This window comes from Cervus elaphus, chromosome 10 (assembly GCF_910594005.1).
Source record: "Cervus elaphus chromosome 10, mCerEla1.1, whole genome shotgun sequence".
Lineage (NCBI taxonomy): Eukaryota > Metazoa > Chordata > Mammalia > Artiodactyla > Cervidae > Cervus > Cervus elaphus.
This window is the reverse complement of record NC_057824.1, coordinates 20,633,195-20,654,494: the sequence shown is the minus strand read 5'-3', so window position 1 is coordinate 20,654,494 and position 21,300 is coordinate 20,633,195. Positions and strand designations below refer to the sequence as shown.

General features: G+C 44.5%; 1 protein-coding gene across 13 annotated transcripts in view; it reads right to left on the bottom strand.

The window, feature by feature from the left end:
* Positions 1-21,300, bottom strand: part of RBFOX1 (RNA binding fox-1 homolog 1) — a 1,671,014-nt gene that overhangs the window by 714,935 nt on the left and 934,779 nt on the right. For all 13 annotated transcript variants that reach the window (XM_043914258.1, XM_043914265.1, XM_043914257.1 and 10 more), the window contains one exon: positions 4,155-4,196. In XM_043914258.1, coding sequence (XP_043770193.1) covers positions 4,155-4,196 — 42 coding nt within the window. The remainder of the gene's footprint in view (positions 1-4,154; positions 4,197-21,300) is intronic.

Below are 21,300 nucleotides of genomic sequence, written 5' to 3'. Positions count from 1 at the left end.
AAATCTGCGTAAATGCAGCCCACAATGTCAGGAGAACTTTCAATGCACAGATTTCGTGTTGAGCCCTTGTGAGCTATCACCCCAAGGGAATCCATCAACAGTCTGAAAACATAAACTAGAAGAAGGCTTAGCCTACTCTAGATTGACAAAATTTAGGATGGAGGAATGAACAGATTTTCTGTTCTGTTGTTTGCCCACTGGCAACGAGAGTAATTCCAATAGCCTTCCGAGAAGGGTGAGTCATTGCTCAGAATGACTGGCTGGAGGCCTTCTCTTGGGAGGAGTAGAGGCCAGGAACTCATGGATGATATGTCTGGGGCTGAGCTAGGTCCTGGAGTGACGTCTTTCGTTTGCTGCCGATACCCAATGATGAGGGAAAATCAGCAAAGACAGGATCCAGGATGGTTCCAAAGAATATAAGGTGAAATACAGAGAGTGCCAAGCTGGGTAGAAAAGGCAGTTCGGAAGGGGAGATGCGACCCCTGAGACTGGCAGAGAAAACATCTGTTTCAGATTCCACGAGCCAGAGTTTGGGCATAGCTGAGGCTCTAAGTGTGGTTCCTGGAGTCCTACGTGCAGGGTTAAAGGGGTTGACAGAAAACCAGGCCCACGAGTGACAGCGAGGACTCATAGGGATTCCTTTCAAGGCCGACTCTATTGGGAAACTCCACCAACCAACAAGCTCCTCTTCTTCCTGTTTAAGAAAATCCTATCGTCTTCTGGTGACAATGTGCCTGTCCCTGGGGGGTGGGGGGGAGCGGAAATCATGGCCGCTGTGGCCAATCACGGATCTCCCAGGTCGCTCTGGCAGTGATTGGCATGGTAATTGGCCAATGAGATGAAAAAGAACGTCTGCCTAGAAGGTTTCTGGGAATGATTTTACTTCAATCAAAAGCAAAAGCTCTGAGGAAACAGCTCCTCATCGCTTGAGAGGGCTGTGTTCAGCATGTGATGCTGCTTCTTCCTCTGGGAAGAAGGACAGACAGACCAAGAGAGGCACAAAGATTCTAGATCATTGCCTCCTACCCCTAAATCCACTGAATCAATGCTGAAACTGGGAGGTGGCCAAATATTTTTATGTTTTAAAGAATGCTTAGTTTTGCTATGACTTTCAGACAGTAACATTCTAACTGGAAAAACAAAACTGCAATAATTTTTCAAGCGTTTCTCCCCAAGTGGTCTGTGACCAGATGAGTTTACAAAAAATTGCATACAGAGAGGAGAGGGAGGTTCATGAGGAGGTGATACATGTATAATTATGGCTAATTTGTGTTCCTGTGTGGCAGAAACCATCACAACATTGTAAAGCAATTTTCCTCCAATTAAAAAATGTATTTTGTTTTTGCACATTAAAGGCTCTGAGAAGTCCTGCAGCTTAAATGAAAGTAAGTTTGACTCTCTTTAACATAATGAATTGAGTGAAGAATATTTTTAAGATTTTATAATATCTTTTAGAATAAGTACCTCACAGAATGCATTTTTGGGGAAAAAAATAGGATTTGTGAGAAAAGGAGAACAAGAGAGGGTTTTAGATGTACCAATACCTACATGTGTCTACATGCACAAAACATGACTGAGTAGCTGCATCTTTTTATATTATCTGCTGTTCCAGGAGGCCAAGATAAAGGGGTACATTGTATAACCATCCAATTGCCTCCTTGAAATCTGACAACTCAACAGAATGTACTGGTGAAGGGATATAAACTTGGCAACATGGCCGTGGTCCAATAATTCTGGACTGCAAATGCAGTTTGCTGTATTTAAAACTGTTTTAAGAAGTGAGGCTGGCAGATAGACACCCTTCAATGATGCTGGTAAGTAAACCACTATCTATTTTTCTCCCACTGCCTCTTTTTCTAAGGAAAAAAGAAATAATCACATTTCATTAAAATAGCCAGGTATTTCAGATTAGAACCAGATTTCTCTTCAGGAACACCCCAAAAGTGTGTCTCCCTAACAAAAAAGCAATCACCTTCCTCAAGAAGGTTTTCTTTTCAGATAATAGGGGGTCAGAGTATAAACGCAAGGGAGGACGAAAAGGAAAGGAGGGATCAAGCAGGGAGAAAAAGGAGGAGAAAGAAAACAGAAAAGGAGAAGATAGAGAAAATATCCATAGACAAGACACAGCTGTTAAAGATGAGACAGAGTCTAATAACAGTTGGGTGTCTCCCAGGAGGGAACTGGATGCCTAAGATTCAGATAGGAAGGGAAATTTTCACTGCATTCCCTTGGGCATCATTTAAATTTCAAACCCCATAAATGTGTTTCCCATCGATTGGAATGTATCTATCGATTCAAAACATAAATTACTTTAAAATGTAAAAGCAGACCTCAAGAGCAACAACAAAGCTCTGGTCCATGGTATCAGGGATGGTCTTATACAGGGCTATTGGAGTACCAGGTTAGAGTTAACTGTACGACTCCTCATATCAAATCGCAGCTTGAAATGTATTCAACAGAGTGTGTGTGTGTGTGTGTGTGTGTGTGTGTTGGGGGGGGTGCACTCTATTCTTGTTCCTCGGCCACACCCCTGTTGACAGTACCCCCATCAATTCAAAATAATAAAGCCCTCCAACTGCACACAAGCACTTCATTACCTCCTGCATCCTTAATTTGCCGGGGGAGTCTCATTTGCCATAGAGATTTCAATTTTTTTCTTAATTCTGAGGAATTTATCAAGGCCTCCTGGAGACAAAAAAAAAAAAAAAAAAGCACGCATTCCTCTTTATCTAGCTCTGACCTAGTTCTGGCCACATCGTCCCCATCTAAACAGGAAGAGAAATCTGAAGTTGCAATACATTATTTACTAGGATGAACCAGTAATTCAGACTGCAGGGAAAAGCAATAAGAGATCTCAGGAAAGCTTAAAACGTCTTGAAGGCTGTTTCATGAAGAAGTCACAGCTAATGCAGGCACAGGTACTTAGGAGTGAAGTGGGGAGAGATGAGAGGTTAATCCGTAGGGCCATGCTGGGACGCCACATACAATAAATATGCATAAAAGCAGAAAGCTTCAACCCACCAGCTCTCCGTTCCATGCAACTGGATTTTGTTGTTTGTTTTACATAAGGATTTAACACACCTGATGCCAAAAGCTATTGTAAAATGGAAATAACTCTGTAAATCATTGTCATCTTGAGACTGGCAGGAAGTAAAGGCTCTGAAAAGTTATAAGGTAGAGTATAAACAACATGAGGATGCATCAATAAACTAGGCGGCTGTAAGCTCTCTTCGAGCACAAGGCTTCCTTAACCCCTAACCTTGCTGTTATGATTTTAAAAGTAACAGATTCCTTTAGTTTTTATAATAAACACGACTATACGACACACAGTCCAGTAAAAATTGCCAGTTTCTACCAGTGACATTAAAGACAGGTCAACTATGACTTCACATTCATCCATCCAAGACATGATGCATTTTTTTAAAAACACAAATGGGGGGTGGGGGAGGCAATCCAGACATTTCTTAAAATACCACACCCAGGCCATCAAGGATCTCAACCATGACACCTTCACGGCAGAACAGAGCCACCAAGCCGCACTGATAAGCAAACTGTTCTCTGCTCTCATTGACGCAACACTGTTTATAGCTCATGCACTTCAGCACTGAGAGAGTTTCATTTTTAGGAAGGTAAATAGCATTTGAGTTTTAAAATTCTGTCTCCTCCTAGACACACACATGCCACTAAAACTAAAAGGTCTAGGGAGGACTCAAATTCTCCTAGAAAATGTCCTTGACTTAGTAGCGGCTCACCCACCCCAGTTAACAGCCACATAGCATTTGAGCCACTCAGCAAAGCGCCTGGCGTTCACATTAAGCCGGCAGCAAGGCGTTCTTTTGACCTTTGTTATTACTTAGACCTCGTACCGTCCATAAAAAGAGTACAATGATGTCAAACAAATTCCAGAAAAGAAGTATTTATTGCTGGATCTAAATCAAAAAATCCATATCTACTATAATGGCACTTCAAAAGAAGATATACTGTATTTACCAACTCAATCAATACTAAATTAGCCGGGATAAATATTTTCAACTCAACCAGTCTTAAGATGAAGCCCGTTATTTAGAATTCTGTGTCTGGGGAGAGACAGGGAAATTTTTGCTTATCACACAGAAACGAGACCCAGGAAGAATTTTACAAGCAGATACACCTACCCTTAGCTGCTCTCTTTCACAATTCATCTGTTGTCTTGAAACCTACAAAGAGAAGAAAAAGGGGGAAAATCAGACGGTTCTGCATGAAAACAGCATGAAAGAAAATGGAAAATTACTTCTAATCACTTGGTTCAAAGCAGACCCAGAATTAATTAATTATGCATTTAATGTTTTCTTTAGGTCCAAATAGCTTCCGCTTCTCTTGGAGTTTCAACTGTGTGATCCTGAAACACAACTAGGATGAGCTAGAGTCTTGAAGGTGGATAAAGAGAGGGATGTGAGTGAGGGTGTGGGAGGTAAAATCTGACCAGGGTGAAGCTTTCCCTCTTGCCCTCACACGTGCAGGCATTCAACATGGAAGGTCCACTTACTCAACCATTAAACAGAATGAAGTAATGTCATCTGCAGCAACATGAATGGACCTAGAGATGGTCATACTCAGTGAAGTCAGATAGAGAAGGAGAAATATCATATGGCATCCCTGATAGGTGGAATCTAAAAAGAAATGATACACAGGAACTTACTTACAAAACAGAGAGAGACTAACAGACTCCGAGAATGAACTTATGGTTGCCAGAGGGGAAAGGATAGTTAGGGAGTTTGGGATCGACACGTGCACTCCGCTGTATTTAAAATGGATAACCGGCAAGGATCTACTACAGCCCAGAGAACTCTGCTCAATACTGTGTGCAGCCTGGATGGGGGGAGGCTTTGGGGGAGAATGGATACATGCACGTGTATGGCTGAGTCCCTCTGCTGTTCCCCTGAAGCTGCCACAACATTGTTAATTGGCTACACTCCAATATAAAATGAAAAGGAAAAAATAAAAAAGATGGTCAGAGATAAGCACTGGTCAGCACACAGCATCTCTGCTGATGCTAAGGGCCCACAGTATCACCTATCACCTGGCAAGTGGGTTACATTTTATGGGCCAGTTCTAATCAGATGTATGTATGTATGTATGTATGTCCCTGAGGACTGTGTTAGGGGGAATTCTGAGCTCAGTGCTTATATCAGAGAAGGGAACTCTGATCAACTTGTGATATCTCCCACAAGTTCAAAAAAGGAAAAGATTAGTGATAACTATGCCATGCCCTACCAAAATGTGCTTCTTAAAAGCAAGGATGTGTCTTTAGAATAACCGTATAATTTATTGACTGGACAGGAAAAAATATATGTGTGTGTGTGTGTGTGTGTGTGTGTGTGTGTGACTCCATCCCTTCCCGGGAAATACATTCACAGAGTGGGAAGGCAAGGGTAGGACAAATCGAAAGGGTAGCGCTGACATATACACGCTACCAGGTGTAAAACGGAGAGCTAGTGGGAAGCTGCCGTATACCACAGGGAGCCCAGCCGCGTGCTCTGTGATGACCTAGGGGGTGGAGTGGGCGGCAGGAAGGGGAGGAGGCTCCGAGGGAGGGGATACATGTGTACATAAGGCTGGTTCATGCTGCCGGACAGTGGAAACTAACACAGCATTGGAAAGCAATGATCCTCCAATTAAAAAAAATAAAAAACATATGGTGTTAAAGGAGTGTGTGGGGTATTAGTACTGATTATCCTGGGGTCAGCAGATGCGATGTGGGGGTGACAAGGCAACCTGGGACCTGTGGTCATTCTCCCTCTATGGGGACTGGGCTTCCCTGGTGCCTCAGACAGTAAAAAATCTGCCTGCAGTGTGGGAGACCTGCGTCCGATCTCTGGGTTGGGAAGATCCTGTGGAGGAGGGAACGGCTACCCACCCCAGTATGCTTGCCTGGAGAATTCCATGGACACAGAAGCCTGGCGGGCTGCAGTCCATGGGGTCACAAAGAGTTAGACACAATTGAGTGACTAGCCGACTCCACCTTCAACTCCAACAACAAAACCAAAATGAGATTTGGGTCCGCATTCACAATTTATTCTGTATATTTCTAGCGCTGTTTTTCACCAATGAGGCAACCCCTGATACCTAGCATCTGACAATATATCGTGAATTTTTGAAACATACTAAAGGAGAAGAAGGTTTAGGAGCTGACTTTTGATGTATATTTTACATACTTTATATTGAAGGTTTCTTTTTGACTTTCTCTAAAACAAAACCAGGAATCATTACTTAGGCTATGCCAGAGCCCCAAATCTATAAATCAGTGCTTTGTTTGCTGTGTCCTTTAACCCAGAAATATCACCTCTAAGAATAGCTCTTAAGAAAACAGAGTTACACACAAATGTTTATTTATGTGTCAATTAACTGCAGCATTATTTAAAAGCTGTAAGTATTACCATGTGTGATAACAGGAAAAAAATAAAAGTAAATTTTAGTACTACTGTGCCTGAGTGCTGAGTCGCTTCAGTCACGTCCAACTCTTTGCAGTCGTATGGACTGCAGTCCACCAGGCTCCTCTGTCCATGGGATCCTCCAGGCAAGAGCACTGCAGTGGGTTGCCATGCCCTCCTCCAGGGGATCTTCCTGACCCAGGGATCGAACCTGGGTCTCCTGCGCTCTTGCACTGCAGGCAGATTCTTTCCCACTCAGCCACCAGGGAAGCCCCGTAGTGCACGGATAGGATGGCAAAATGGGCAGCATTTAGAACAAATGTTTTGAAAAACAGAGAGATGGGAAATGCTTAAAAGGTGCAATTTAGTCTTTAGTAAAAGCAACTACAAAAGTGATCCTTGTTTTGTGTTAAAAATACAGTGAAATGGACTATTAAAGAAAAAGAAGAAAGACGAGAGGAAAGGACTGGGAGGAAATATTCCAAAATATTAAAAAGGAAGAAGGAACTTCCCTGGTGGTCTAGTGGTTAAGGACCTGCGTTTCCACCACGGGGAGCATGAGTTCAGTCCCTGGTTGGGGAACTAAGATCCTACATGCCGCATGGTGCACGGAAAAGTTTAAAAAAAAAAATTACGATTTTAAAATTACGAAACAGGAAATGGGTACAATTCTCTAAATATACAAAACACACTCATGGTGAGTCAAAATAGGTAACGTTAATGGTGTGCAAAGTGTATATGATCAGTAAAGCTTGTGTCTCCACAAACTGTTAAGTGGGACAAATCCATAGAGACAGAAGGCAGATTCGTGGTTGCCCGGGGACTTGGGGAGGGGGCAAAGAGGGGCAATAGGGCTTCCCTGGTGGCTCAGTGGGAAAGAATCCACCTGCCAGTGTAGGAGACCCAAGTCTGACCCCTGGGTGGGGAAGATCCCTTGGAGAAGGAAATGACAACTCGCTCCAGTATTCCTGCCTGGGAAATCCCAGAGGAGCCCGGAGGGCTACAGTCCACGCAGTAGCAAAAGAGCTGGACGTGACTTAGTGACTAACCAACAGCGATAACAACAACGCGGGGTGAGTGCGTGCTCTGTGGGCTTGGAGTTTGTGTGTTTGGAGTGATGAGAAAGTTCTGAAACTAGACAGCAATGGTTGCACACTATTGTGTATGTATTTAATGCTCATATTGTACACTCTGGAGCCACTACAATGGGAACTTTCATTTTCTGTGGCTTTTGCTCACAATCACATAAAGTGAAGCAGGTAATGAGGTTCTGGTTCTAGCTAAGATGGAGTAAGCCTACATTACTCTGTCTCCTTTGCTCATAAAATCTGAAATAGAATACATACGTAAAATATTTGAAAATTAAACAGTAGCAGATGGAGGGGGGAAGCAGACCACAATAAAGACAAATGGTAATTTGGAATTATCAAATACAGATTTTAAGCAGCTATTATAAAAATACTCCAACAAGCAAAGGAAAACACGGTTAACACTAAGGGGGAAAAAAAATAGACAGTACTGGCAAAAAAACAGAAGACAAAGAGGAACCAAATGGAAATTTTAGAACTATAAAGTCAATAATCTAAATTTTAAAAAAAAATTAAAATCACTGAAAGTTCAAATGTAGAATGGAGACAGCAGGAGAAAACTCAGCAAATTTGAGTACATGTCAGTAAAAAGTATCCAAACTAAACAAAATGAGGAAAAGAAAAGAAAAAGAAATCCAGGGATGTGTAACAACAGAAAAAAATTATAACATTCATGTCACTGGAATCCTAGAATAAAGATAATTCTAGGATAAAGGATTCTAGAATAAAGTTCACCACAGAAAAATTATTTAAGGAAATAATGGCTTAAAACTCCCCACATTTGGCAAAACATATAAACACACAAATTCAACAAGTTCAGCAAACCCTAAGAGGTAAACCCAAAGAAATATAATCAAACGTCTAAAACCTAGGTTGGGGGGAAGACTTTGAAAACAGCCAGACAAATAATGCTCTCTTTGTAAGAAGGCAATGATTCAAATAACTGTGGATCTCTCATCTAACAAGCAAACAAAACCCAGGGAGTCGGGAAAGAGGCGGCACTCAATTTTCTAAGTGCTAAATTCAATCCAGAATTCTAATTCCAATGAAAATGTCCCTTAGAAATGAATATGAAATATTAAGGAAACTCAGTAAATTCTCTGCCAACAGAACTGCTCTGAAATAATTGCTACAGGAATTGCCAGACAAATGGAATATGAAACCAGAAGGAAAGTTGGAACATCAAGAATAAATGGAGAACAAAGACATGGTAAATACAAGGGTAAATGAGAATATAATAGACCAGTCTACTCCTTTGAGTTCTTTCAAATATGTTTAATGGTTGAAAGCTAACAAATTACAAAATTGTCTAATTTGGTTTTCTATGTACATATGGAGTTTCCCTGGTGGCCCAGTGGTTAAAAAATCCACCTGCCAAGGCAGGAAACTCAGGTTCAATCCCTGGGTCAGGAAGATCCCCTGGAGAAGGAAATGGCAACTCACTCCAGTATTCTTGCCTGGGAAATCCCATGGACAGAGGAGCCTGGAGGGCTATACTCCATGGGTTCACAAAAGAGTCAGACACGACTTAGCGGCTAAACAACAACATATGCAATATATAAGATAAACACAGCATCAAGAGAGGAGGGTAAGAAACATATATGTCAATAAGTGTTCCACACCCCAATCAAAATAGTGAAGAAAAAAAAAACCTGATTCTAGGCAGACTAAGAGAAGTTAAGTATATGTATTTAATCTCTAGAGTAACCACACATACTATGGAAACTGATATGCCCCAAAACAGATGATGTTAGAATAACTGAATGTCTGTATGCAGAGCAAAAACAAAAAAGCAAAAACAAACAAGACACCTTGATTTAAACCTCACACTTTATACAAAAAATTAACTTGAAATGGATCACATACCTACATGTAAAACAAACTAAATGGGAGATGCAATTAAAGAGTGGTGGTAATACTTTTTTCTGGGCAGCATCTACATTCTAGTAACATTCTTCAATGGAGAAGGCAATGGCAACCCACTCCAGTACTCTTGCCTGGAAAAATTCTATTGGACGGAGGAGCCTGGTAGGCTGCAGTCCATGGGGTTGTGAAGAGTCGGACACGACTTAGCGACTTCATTTTCACTTTTCACTTTCGTGCACTGGAGAAGGAAATGGTAACCCACTCCAGTGTTCTTGCCTGGAGAATCCCAGGGATGGGGGAGCCTAGCCTAGCCTAGACTGACACAACTTAGCAGCAGCAGCAGCAGCAACATTCTTCAAATTCTAGTAACAATAACCAGCTTCTCCTTTGGTGGTGTTCCTGCTCATGCCATAAAGTCTTTGTGAGTTGGATGTCATCTCCACCATACACCTCTGTGCTGTATTGTGCTAAGTCGTTTCAGTCGTGTCCGACTCTTAGTGACCCCATGGACTGCAGCCTGCGAGGCTCCTCTCTCCATGGGATTCTCCAGGCAAGAATGCTGAAGCGGGTTGCCATGCCCTCCTCCAGGGGATCTTCCTGATCCAGGGATCAAACCTGTGTCTCTTATGTCTCCTGAATTGGCAGGCAGGTTCTTTACCACTAGCACCACCTGGGAAGCCCGCCATACACTCTACTGCTGTCTAATAGAACCTACACCTACCGTCACCTCTTTGTTTAGAAATCAACCTGGTAACACCCGCATCTTTGGGCTCTGGTGGCAGGTGACCTTCTGTTCGTCACCTAGAGGTCATCAAGTGCAAATTGCCAGTTGATGGTTTGAGTCCCGTCACGGGTCTGTGTTTCTGCTACAGTGATGGTCATCACACAGAGCTCCATCCGCAGAGTGTGATGATGCTCTGAAGCCTTAATAAGTTATCACTATAGCTCAGTTGGTAAAGAATCCACCTGCCATGCAGGAGACCCCAGTTCAATTCCTGGGTCAGGAAGATCCACTGGAGAAGGGATAGGCTATCCACTCCTGTATTCTTGGGTTTCCCTTGTGATTCTGCTGGTAAAGAATCCACCTGCAATGCAGGAGACCTTGGTTTGATCCCTGGGTTGGGAAGATCCCCTGGAGAAGGGAAAAACTACCCACTCCAGTATTCTAGCCTGGAGAATTCCATGGACTGTGTATAGTCCATGGGGTCGCAAAAAGTTGGACACAACTGAGAGACTTTCGCTTTCATATCTAATGAGGTTCTCAAAAAAAAAATTCCCAAACACCATTATGGGAGAGGTTCAGGAGAAGAGGTTCACCTGTATTGTAACTCTTTGTCATCTATTATGAAGAAATACCCTCCCCATGCACTTTTTAAAAGCCAGCCCTGAAAAATACCTTAAATGTACACTTTACTAAATGCCATTTCATCTGGAAACTAGCATGTGATTTTTTTTTCCCCTCCCATGGGACTAATGCACAAAACCAATATAGTTTATAGCCTAAATGGAAAAAAAAAAGTGGGATGTCTGGTGCTGTTCCTTTAAGATGCTTCCAGAGAATCAAATACCACTTTCGATAGGGCTGCCAAGTAAGCACTTATGAAAGGTTAGAAACTAAAGCAATAAACTTCAGCATGAGACCCTATGCTCTCCTGGTTGAACAAGATGTTTAATAGCAGGGATTCATCTTCCCCCCATCTCCTATCTTCATCTAGTCAACAGGACTCAGACGCTTTCTCAGATTCAGCCTTTTTCATCTTCTCCTGACTTGGAGCTGTCTCTTATCAGTTCTTCCTGCTCTATCCTGACCTTATTACCAGTCTGATTTCCCCTCCCACACATCAGACAGGATCTGCAAGGGAAAGAACTGTCTTATTCAGTTTTCTTTTTCTAGAGATCAGGATAATGTTTGAAATCCATTTGTTTTTCCATCCTTTCTTCCCTCCATATACTCAACAAATATAAATATGTATGTATATGCATATACATATAACAGCTCAGACAGTAAAGAATCTGCCTGCAATGCAGGAGACCCGGGTTTGATCCCTGGGTTGGGAAGATCCCATGGAGAAGGGAAAGGCTACCCACTCCAGTATTCTGGCCTGGACAATCCCATGGACAGATGAGCCTGGCAGCCCACAGTCCATGGGCTGCAAAGAGTCAGACATGACTGAGCAACTATTATGTTATAAGCAACTATAAATCCCATCAATAGTTCTGGCTGTTGTTTCTTTTTGGTCTAAAGGAGGAAAAAAAATAGTGTGGGAAAGTAGTAAGTCCTTAGACTTCAAAAAAGGAAGTGAGGAATAATCAATTGAAAAAAATAATGAAAACTAAAAGCCACGACAACGAGTGAGGTCAGCCATGATGAATTAACTCAATTTTGACTCAGGTTGTATTATTGAAGAAAATGCATTTGAGAGAACTTGGGGATCCACTCATCTCTCCCCCACTATTTTCATTTTAACCTCAGGGAGAACCACAATCTGCTGATAAAATCTCATCTGATTTTGTAAAGGTACCAGCTTCTGAGAGGAGCTGAAGGGGGTCAGGAGAACGAGAAAGAATATGGCAAGGCTAAATCCTAATTGGGAAAAAGAAAAAAAAAATCGGTTGGTGTTACATGTAAATATGAACAGATAAACTCAAAGACTGAAAGCTCTAACATGTTTAATTGATGGCCAACAGTGCTAAACGGTAATTTATTAAGCATGTCCTGAAAATCTCAAACGACTTAGGATTTTTAGCCCTTAAATGACTTAAGTATGGCATACACCAGCACTACACACCTCTGAGTGAGCACCGCTTCTCCTGCTGGTCCCCGTAAAACCATAGCACTTGATGATGTTGGTACAGATCACAAGAGGCCTACTGTTCCTGATATGAGTCATCAGGGAGAGTCAAGTGTTGGTTATCTGATTAAAGGGGTGTCAGAGGTCAGGATGCCTGCGGAACTTGAGAGAGCCTCAATAACAGGTTTTAAAGAGCTGTTTTCTTTGGAGGAAATGCTTTTCGCACTTGCTGCGCCATGAACCCACTTGTTAAATACCCCATTAGCAACAGAACAAGTTCCCCAGATCTGGGAGGAGGCTGTGCAGGCAGGCAGATTCAACAGACAAGCACCCAGCAAGAGGTGGCAGTCACAAGCAGCCCCTGGCATGGATCCCATTCTGCTTCCTGCAGCCACCCCGCTTCCTGCAAAGATGCGACCTCTTGGAGCTGTTGATTTCAGGTTTGATGTTGGTCTTGAAGTGAGAGGGCCATCAAGAGCCAGGCTGGCCTAACACAGGTATGCACAGTTACCAGCGAAACCAGAAAAGTGTCTTTGCATCTGATAACTTGCAAGGTGGGGGAAGACCTAGTGCCTATTATTTATTCTAATAATAAACCATTACCCCAGGCATATTTTTATTCTCCAGATTTAATAAGGTATTTTGTGAACCGAGGCAGAGGAGGGAGGGAGAAAACAATTGTGGTTATTATGAAGATGATTTCTATTTGTTTCAGATGCACAAGCAATCACCACTTTTCCCTTCATAAACAAGGGTTATAATTGCTCCTCCAACTCCACCCCAATCCCTTGCTCAGCCCAAGAAAATCCGAACACTCACCGAAATGTCCTGAGGAACTAAAAGGGCTTGGCATATGTCCCTGAACCAGCCCCCTGGGACCATCATTACCTTATAGCCAGAGAACTCTGATTATATAGCACAGGGCTCTCAACTCAGATTTTCCCATCATCCCCTTCTCCACATCCAGAGGTGAGAAAGAGTGGGGAGGGCCAGGTGGGTGATTTACATAACATTTGCATACCTCTGCTTAGATGGAATATAGTTTTCAAGACATTTTTAAATTGAGATGTTTTAACTAGACTTTTTTTTTCCCCCCTTCTGGTTAGATGTTGCAAAATCTGATGATGATTTCTTGAGAAGTTGGTATTTTTATCATCTACATCCCAATTAAACAGATTGAGCAGAAATACACAGGCCACAGCCTTATCTGGGCAGTCATCCTGATCCTGTTAATTGAAAGACATTTGAGAGGCATCTTATGTTCAGAGGGTAAACTCTAGAAGCCAGACTTGCAAGGTTCAAATCTCAATGCTGTTACTTATTAGCTTAGGAACCTTGAACAAATTTCGCAGCTGGGCCTCACCCCTAAGGGTCATCATAGGATTTGAAAGAGTTCATATTTGCAAAGCAACCTACAGAAAGCACTGCTCAAGTGCCTTTTGAAAAATATGTGTGTATTTATTTATTTTTGGTGGTGCTGGGTCTTGGTCGCAGCTCGGGGTCTTTCTCCACGTGTGGTGAGTGGCGGCTACTCTCTAGTTGCAGGCTTCTCATTGCAGTAGCCTCTTCTGTTGCAGAGCGTGGGGCTCTAGGCTCTAGGACTTCAGTAGTTGTGGTGCAGGGGCTTAGTTGCCCCATGACATGTGGGATCTTCCAGGACCAGGGATTGAACCCATGTCCCCTGCCCTGGCAGGCAGATTCTTATCCACAGGACCACCAAGAAAGTCCCAAAGTGCTTTTTCAACGTAAGAAACTGAATTGTAGTCTGAGTCTGTTTGCTGTTGTTATCTGTTCTTTTTATAAACTGAGAATGGCCTGAATCTGCTCAGCTCTGTGCTTAGATGCTGGGTGGAAAATATCCCAGTGGTAGAAAAATCAAGGTTATAAAAAGCGGCTGATACTTTTGAAAGTTTTGTGCTGTGACATTAAAAGTTCACTCTATAGATCGTAGAGTGTGTCAACAGAAATAAATCATGTAACAACCACTCTACTATCAGAAAGACAAAAAAAAAAAAAGTGAGGTGAACTAAGTCCCATTGAACCAATTTTCAAGACAAGGAAATAGGAACATAAATGACTTTCCAGTGGAAGGCAGCTTGGGCTGGCTCTCTAAGCCAGACTGCCTTTTGCATCTGAAGAAATCTTTACACAGTTCTAAGAGGTCTTTTCCCTTTCTGATCTGTGACTTTACAAAATGTCATCGTTTAAGAAATGGGAACAATTGTGTAGCTGGAGAAGCTTGAGGAGTATTCATTTTCTAATTTTCCAGTTCAGTTGTCTGAAAGGGTTGCCTGGGTGGTGGTGGTTATTGTTGCTCTGTGTGTGTGTGTGTGTGTGTGTGTGTGTTCACACCCTTTCTGGAAAGCGTAATGGAAGGAAAGCTGGAAGACGAATGCTTCATGAAAAAACGAGCTCTTCAAACCCTAAACTTAAAGAATCTTTACTGAAAGAACTAGGTTCCCAAAAGTTCTGAAGCAACAAGGAGCCATTCATGGAAACGGCAAGCAATTGAAAATCTAGGTCATCTGGCGGTTTGCTTTGTCACCATTAGTATTAATTAGACACTGGATGTAATGAGTAAGCTCCGTGAGCTCTTCAGATTTAAAATAATAATAATAATAATAAACCAGCAGAGCACAGCTTTACCTTCGGAAAGAAAATATTTTCATAAGTGGCATTCTGAAAGAACCTGAGTGGTAAAAAAAAAAAAACACAACAAAAAAACATAACAACAACAACAACAAAACCCCTTGCAATTAAATTCTGCAAATGCGCCTTGAGATAATCCCAGGGGAGGTCTTATTTGTACTTAATATTCAAATAAATATTCTTTTTGTTTGCAGTGCATTTGATAGGGTGTGTTTTATTTAATTTGAGTGTATAACGTAATCAGCGTCGTGAGGGATAATCACCGGGCGCAGGAGAACCCCTTAACTAGGATAAATGGGCCGGCTCCGCAGTGGAGGGGTGATCACAGGCCAGCAAGGAGACGCACGGGCAGAAGCCTAGTGTGGTTTCCCCCGGGAGCGCCCTGCAGGTCCCTGATGTTCAAGGCGGCGCCCATGGGACCAGCATCAGCATTAACTGGAAGCAGATTAAAAGCGCAGCATCTCAAACAACGCCCTCCGGAGCAAGTGAATCACAAGCTGGGTTTTCCAAGACCCTGGGTGAACCCCAGGTAATTCCTCAGGTGATTAAATCTGGAGGAGTCACCGAGGTCGGGGTCCTCACTGCCGGTCGGGGCCATCCCTGTTCCTGTGTCCACCGACAAGAAGGACCCGCTTGCAGCTGTGCTCCTCTATCTTACACACGCACGCGTACGTGCTAGTCACTTCAGTCATGTCCGACTCTTTGTCACCCCGCGGACTGCAGCCCGCCAGGATCCTCTGTCCATGAGGTTCTCCAGGCACGGATGCTGGAGTGGGTTGCCCTGTCCTCCTCTGAGGGATCATTCCCCACACAGGGATCAAATCCCCACATCTTACATGTGTTGGGTACCAAAAGGATGCCCAAAGACATCTCCAGATAGTTCCTGGAAGGTAAAGCCACAGAGCTCCCCCATCTGCTCCGTCCTCTTTCCATCCGCCTTTCTGAGGTGTGCTGGAGGTGGTCACACTCTTCCGTTCAGCTGAAGCCCAGCAAGGAGGCAGGGAGCAGAGGAGGGGCTCAGCCCCTCTCACCTTCACCCCAGACTCCTAGAGGGTTGATTACTCCTGACCTCAGTCCCTCCCCTCTGGCATCAGGTACGACCTCGCTTTCTGCCTACTTCATCCCACATTCACTGCCTTGTGTGTTAGGCAGTCTCATTATTAGGATCCCTCTGAATAAGGGAAAGAATGGAGGTTTAGAGAAGCTAAACTACATTCTCCAGGTTACAAAAAAGCTGAGCCAGGAATCCAACCCAGACCCACCTGAATGCAGAGCCCTGCATCCACTGTGTACCTCCCACCCAACTCCCTGGCCATCCTACCTCATCTGCACAATGGAGAGAAATCAATGAATTCATAAAATGTCTAAGGCAGCCCCTTTCAATGGGTCAATACTGACCCAAGTCCCATCCCAACCTCCCTTCCTCGATTCTAATGGGGACCAAGAGGAGGAGACATCGTGGTCATCCAGAGCTTGCCAGAATTCACTGGAGGACTAAACCACACACGCAGGAGAGTCAGTGTCCTTCCCTGGATTTGAGCGAGTCTAGGAAGCCATGCTAACCACAATAATGAGCGCCTTAAATAATGAGGAAGCCCGGCCAGTCAACTTGGCTGCAAGCTTGCTTAGCAGCCACTGGCAGTGCTCCTGGAAGAGGGGAAGGTCTCTGCAATTACACTAATGAGGAGATGAACTGCAGGTCATCACGGATGAGGTGGTAGGGTTCCGTGGGCGTGAGGCAGGCAAGCGAGGACCGCCACGGCCAGACGGGACATGGGGCGTCTGCCTTCTCTGGGCCGTGGGTTATACCTGGCATGATGTTTGGGAGCCCGGAGAATATTTTAAATAATCACAACAACCAGCGTTTATTCAGTGAGATGTGCTGAATCCCAGGCATTGTGCACACGGTCTCATCAGAATGAATCATCCCATATGGCTGATGAAGCCGATACTATTTTTTTAAAGATTATTTATTTATCTATTTTATTTTTTGGTCATGGTGCATCTTCGCTACTGCACGTGGGCTTTTTCTATAGTTACGGCGAGCCGGGGCTACTCTGCATCACAGTGCCCGAGCTTCTTATTGCAGTGGCTTCTCTTGTTGCAGGGCCCAGGCTCTAGGTGTGAGGATTACAGTAGTTGCAAGGCGTGAGCTCAGTGGTGGCACATGGGCTTAGTCACTCTGTGGCATGTGGGACCTTCTGGGACCAGGGGTCAAACCAGTGTCCCTTGCATTGCGAGGCTGATTCTTAACCACTGAAGCACCAAGGAAGCCCAAAGCTGATGCTATTTTTTTTTTTTTATCCCCAGTTTGTGCTCAGAGAGGTTAAGCCATCTGCCGAAACTGACACAGCAAATAAATGGCAGAGCCAGGATTCGAGGCCAAGCAGTAAGGCTTAGGGTCCGTTTTCTTAACCACTAGTTCTTCCTGCTCCTCTGCCCTTGGAGTGGTAGCCACGTCCTTGAAGCACACTTGCCACTCACTTCCTCTCTGCTCACTCAGGCATCTAAGGCACTGCGCTGGCTGCAGCTCTGAGCGAGGCAACGTCACAGACCATAGACCACGCGAGCTGGATTCTGCTCCTACCAGGCAAGCTGGGCCCAATGGGTACTCTCTCTAGGGTACCACTCTGCCCCGTTCCCATGATTCCTTCCCTTGAACATTGTTTCAAGGACAGATACCCACATTTCCTCGATTCTTCCTCAGATGACAAGGACTGGGCTTCCCTGATGGTCCAATGGCCAGGAATCCGCCTGCCAGTGCAGGGGACACAGGGTCGATCCCTGGTCGGGGAAGATTCCACGGGCCACAGGGCAACAAAGTCCAGGTGCCACAACTACTGAAACCTGCGCCCCCTAGAGCCTGTTCTCTGCAACAGCAGAAGCCCCTGCAGTGAGAGGCCCATGCTCTCTGCAAGTAGGGAGAACCCAGGTGTAGCAATGAAGACCCAACACAGCTAAAAATTAAAAATAAACACATCAAAAAAAAAATGACAAGGGCTGGAGTCTTTTTCCTGTTCTGATCATGTCCTCTCCAATGAAGGGGAAACTTCCCTCTGTAAAGTCAGGCAGAGGCTGAGCTTGAGGCCCAGACCAGCTCCTTGGCCCTTTGACCTCGAATAAGCCTGTAACTTCCTGCAGTGAGCTGAAGAGCATGCCTGCATGCTAAGTCGCTTCAGTCATGTCCGACTCTTTGCAACCCCATGGACTGTAGCCTACGAGGCTCCTCTGTCCATGGGATTCTCCAGGCAAGAATACCGGAGTGGGCTGCCATGCCCTCCTCCAGGGGATCTTCCCGACCCAGGGATTGAACCCGGGTCTCCTGCACTGCAGGCAGATTCTTTACTGCTGAGCTACCAGGGAAGCCCATAGTGATCCTTAGTTAAGCTCACTTGGAGGTCGGGCTTCCAAACAGCAGGATGGTTGATGTGATTTAAACTTGAGGATAAGGAAACCAAGGTGCATTAACTGCTTTTCCACAGATACACAGCTAAGGGTTAGAGCCGTTATCATCCTGATGCTGGAAGCCCCTCTCATTAGCCTCTGCAACGTGACTTTCTTTGTTAATGGCAAACTTCGGTATAGTCTAAGTGTTCTGTGCTGCCATCAGCAAGCCCCACACTTCTCTTAGATTTTCTAGGTAGACCAAGTGCTCTGATAGTTCATAGATGGTTCACATCTTCAAAAAACACAGGAGCACGAAACATTCCTTTGGGAGTCTTCGATAAATAGAAGTCATAAGGATGTTTGGTTGAATTTTCTAAAAGGTGGGAGCTCCTTATTGTGATTAAATGAAGAGCTTAAGATGATCAAGCAGCAGTGAGAAAAATTCCACCCCATCCAACGCCAGCCATGCACCAAGAGGCGCAGCAATTTTACAGCAGTCCATTTCCACCCAGAGACAGCACAGACCGTGTGCCAATTTGATTAGAAAATGGCTAACACGCAGGGCCAGCCCTGTCTATTAGACGGAGAGCTGGACTAATGAATCTTGGAAATGGAAAAATCTGTCTATCCTTCTTCAAATCTGTAAGCCAATTATTATATTGGATCTTGACTTCCAATATTTCTGCAGGCTTCGAGGCAGTGAAACCATGCCAAGCAACAGGCAAATGAGAAGTCAGGGCTGTGAACACCGTTTTTGTGCTGGAGATTAAATAAAGCTTGTTTTTTTTCCCCTTCCTTGCTTCCTCCCTCCAGCCCTCCCTCCTTCCCTCCCTCTTTCCTTCCTTTCTCTTTCTCCTCTCCCTCCTTCTCTCTTTTTCCCTTCCTCCTTTTTTTTCCTTCCTCTTCTGCAATTTTAACACCCCAAAAACACAATTATAGGTTACAGATACGAAAGGAAAGGAATCTACTCATTTTCCTGGTAAAATCAAATAATTTCACTATTCTTCTTTCATCCAGAAACCTGCCTGCCATGTCCTTTGAAAGCTAAGCTCTGCAAGGTGGGCTTCAGGGATTAAATTCTATGCATGCTTGTTCTCTGCCTGGGTTTAATCTAAGTAGGTTAGTCTTGCTCAGAGGAGGAAAAGACTAAGGATAAGAGGAAGTTGAGTGGAGACATTTAGAGAAGAAGAAAAGAAAACAAAACTCTGGAGTCAGACTGCTTGGGTTTGAAACCCACTTACTCGTTATCTCACCTTGGATAAGTTACTTAACCGATTTCCACCTCTACTATAGCACCTGAATAAAAAGGGGGGGTGATGGGGGGATACGACAGTGTCTATTATTGGGTTTCTATTGGGCATATACAAGTTTACATGTAAAAATCACTTTGAGCAGTTCCTGGCTCAGACTGTATTATATTAACTTTGTCAAACAAACTTTGGCATCACTGACTCAATGGACATGAGCTTGAGCTAATTCCTGGAGCTAGTGAAGGACAGGGAAGCCTGGTGGGCTGCAGTCCATGGGGTCTCAAAGAGCTGGATATGCCTGAGTGACTGAACAACAATTAACTTATTCAGAAAGATGATTCATCCTCTCTATTCATTTCCTTGATTATTAATTGAACGAATACTTATGAAAGCTGCTTCAGGCAAAGAAGTTGGAGAGGCAGTGACCTAGAAACCCTTGGGCTATCTCAGCACGGGTCTTGCTGCCCAGACAGAACAAGGCCATGCGGGCCTGGGCTGAGAAGCTGCCAGACCTCTGGTCTCACTCCCTCCGAGGGGAACCCGGCTCAGACTCCAGGGCTGAGAAGGGCCAGAAGCTGCCCCGGCTGCCCCTGTATCCTCAGGCACAGCACAGGCTGCTCTAGGCCAATCCTTCCCTCCCAACTAGAAGACTGTAACTTGTGAAGCAGCAGGAGCCACGGGCCAACTTTCCCTAAATTTGATTTAAAGGTGATGCTAACAGAAATCTATCCTGAATATTCATTGGAAGGACCGATGCTGAAGCTGAAGCTCAAGCTCCAAGACTTTGGTCACCTGATATGAAAAGACCCTGATGCTGGGAAAGATTGAAGGTAGGAGGAGAAGGGGGGGACAGAGGATGAGATGGTTGCATGGCATCACCATGAGTTGAGCAAACACCGGGAGATAATGATGGACATGAGTTTGAGTAAGCTCCAGGAGTTGGTGATGGACAGGGAAGCCTGGCGTGCTGCAGTCCTCAGGGTCGCAGAGTCGGACATGACTGAGGGCCTGAAGAACAACAGGTGATGAAGCTCGCACCTGGAAGGTGCAGTCTGAGAACCAAGGGGGCAGGGAGAGAACCCACAGGTATAAGGGGCTGCTTTATTTGAGAAGTGAACGGAGAGTGTGTGATGGGTCAGCCTGCCCTAGCCAGGGGATCTAGGCTTTTCCATCTTCTCTGCATCTGATGCAGAATTGCCACAGCTTCAAAGAGAAGGAGAGGGAGAGAGGCTTATAAGTGCTACTGCTGCCGCATGTATGTGTGTGTGTGTAAGAGACTGAGAGAGAGAGAGAGGAGATTGAGAATTCTGCTGGGAATGTAGCAAAGAGGCAAGAACAGAAGAGAGTCAACGTATTCAAAAATACAAGGGCTGCCCCACACTGCCCTTCAGTCATTTAATTCTGCAATTTTGAAAAGCAAATCAAACTCCTTTGCAAAACTGTATTGTCATGGGCACACAAATGAAATTATTAATTAAAACACATCAAACACAGGCTTGTGGCAAGGCCCAGGCCTGGGAGTCAGGAAAGAAGAGGAAAAATGAGCCTTAAACACTGGCCTCACACCTCCATGGAAAGGACGGTGTTCACGTTCCCTAGAGAGATTCCGCAGAAGGTGGGTTTTAGGAAGACCCAACGCGGAGGGAGGGCGTCCGGCTGATCTCCATCCTGAGCCCTGGCTGAGTTCTGCCAGAAGAGCAAGCTCCCTGGACCGCCGACCGGGATCCGAATCTGAGCCCCAGTGTGCACGTCCGCCGGTGCCTGCACCAGCTCACCCTAGCCCTGACTCCTTCTCCCAGACAAGGCTGGCAATCCCCACAGGGGTCGGAGGTCCACCGGTCCTTGCAGGCGGGAGGGA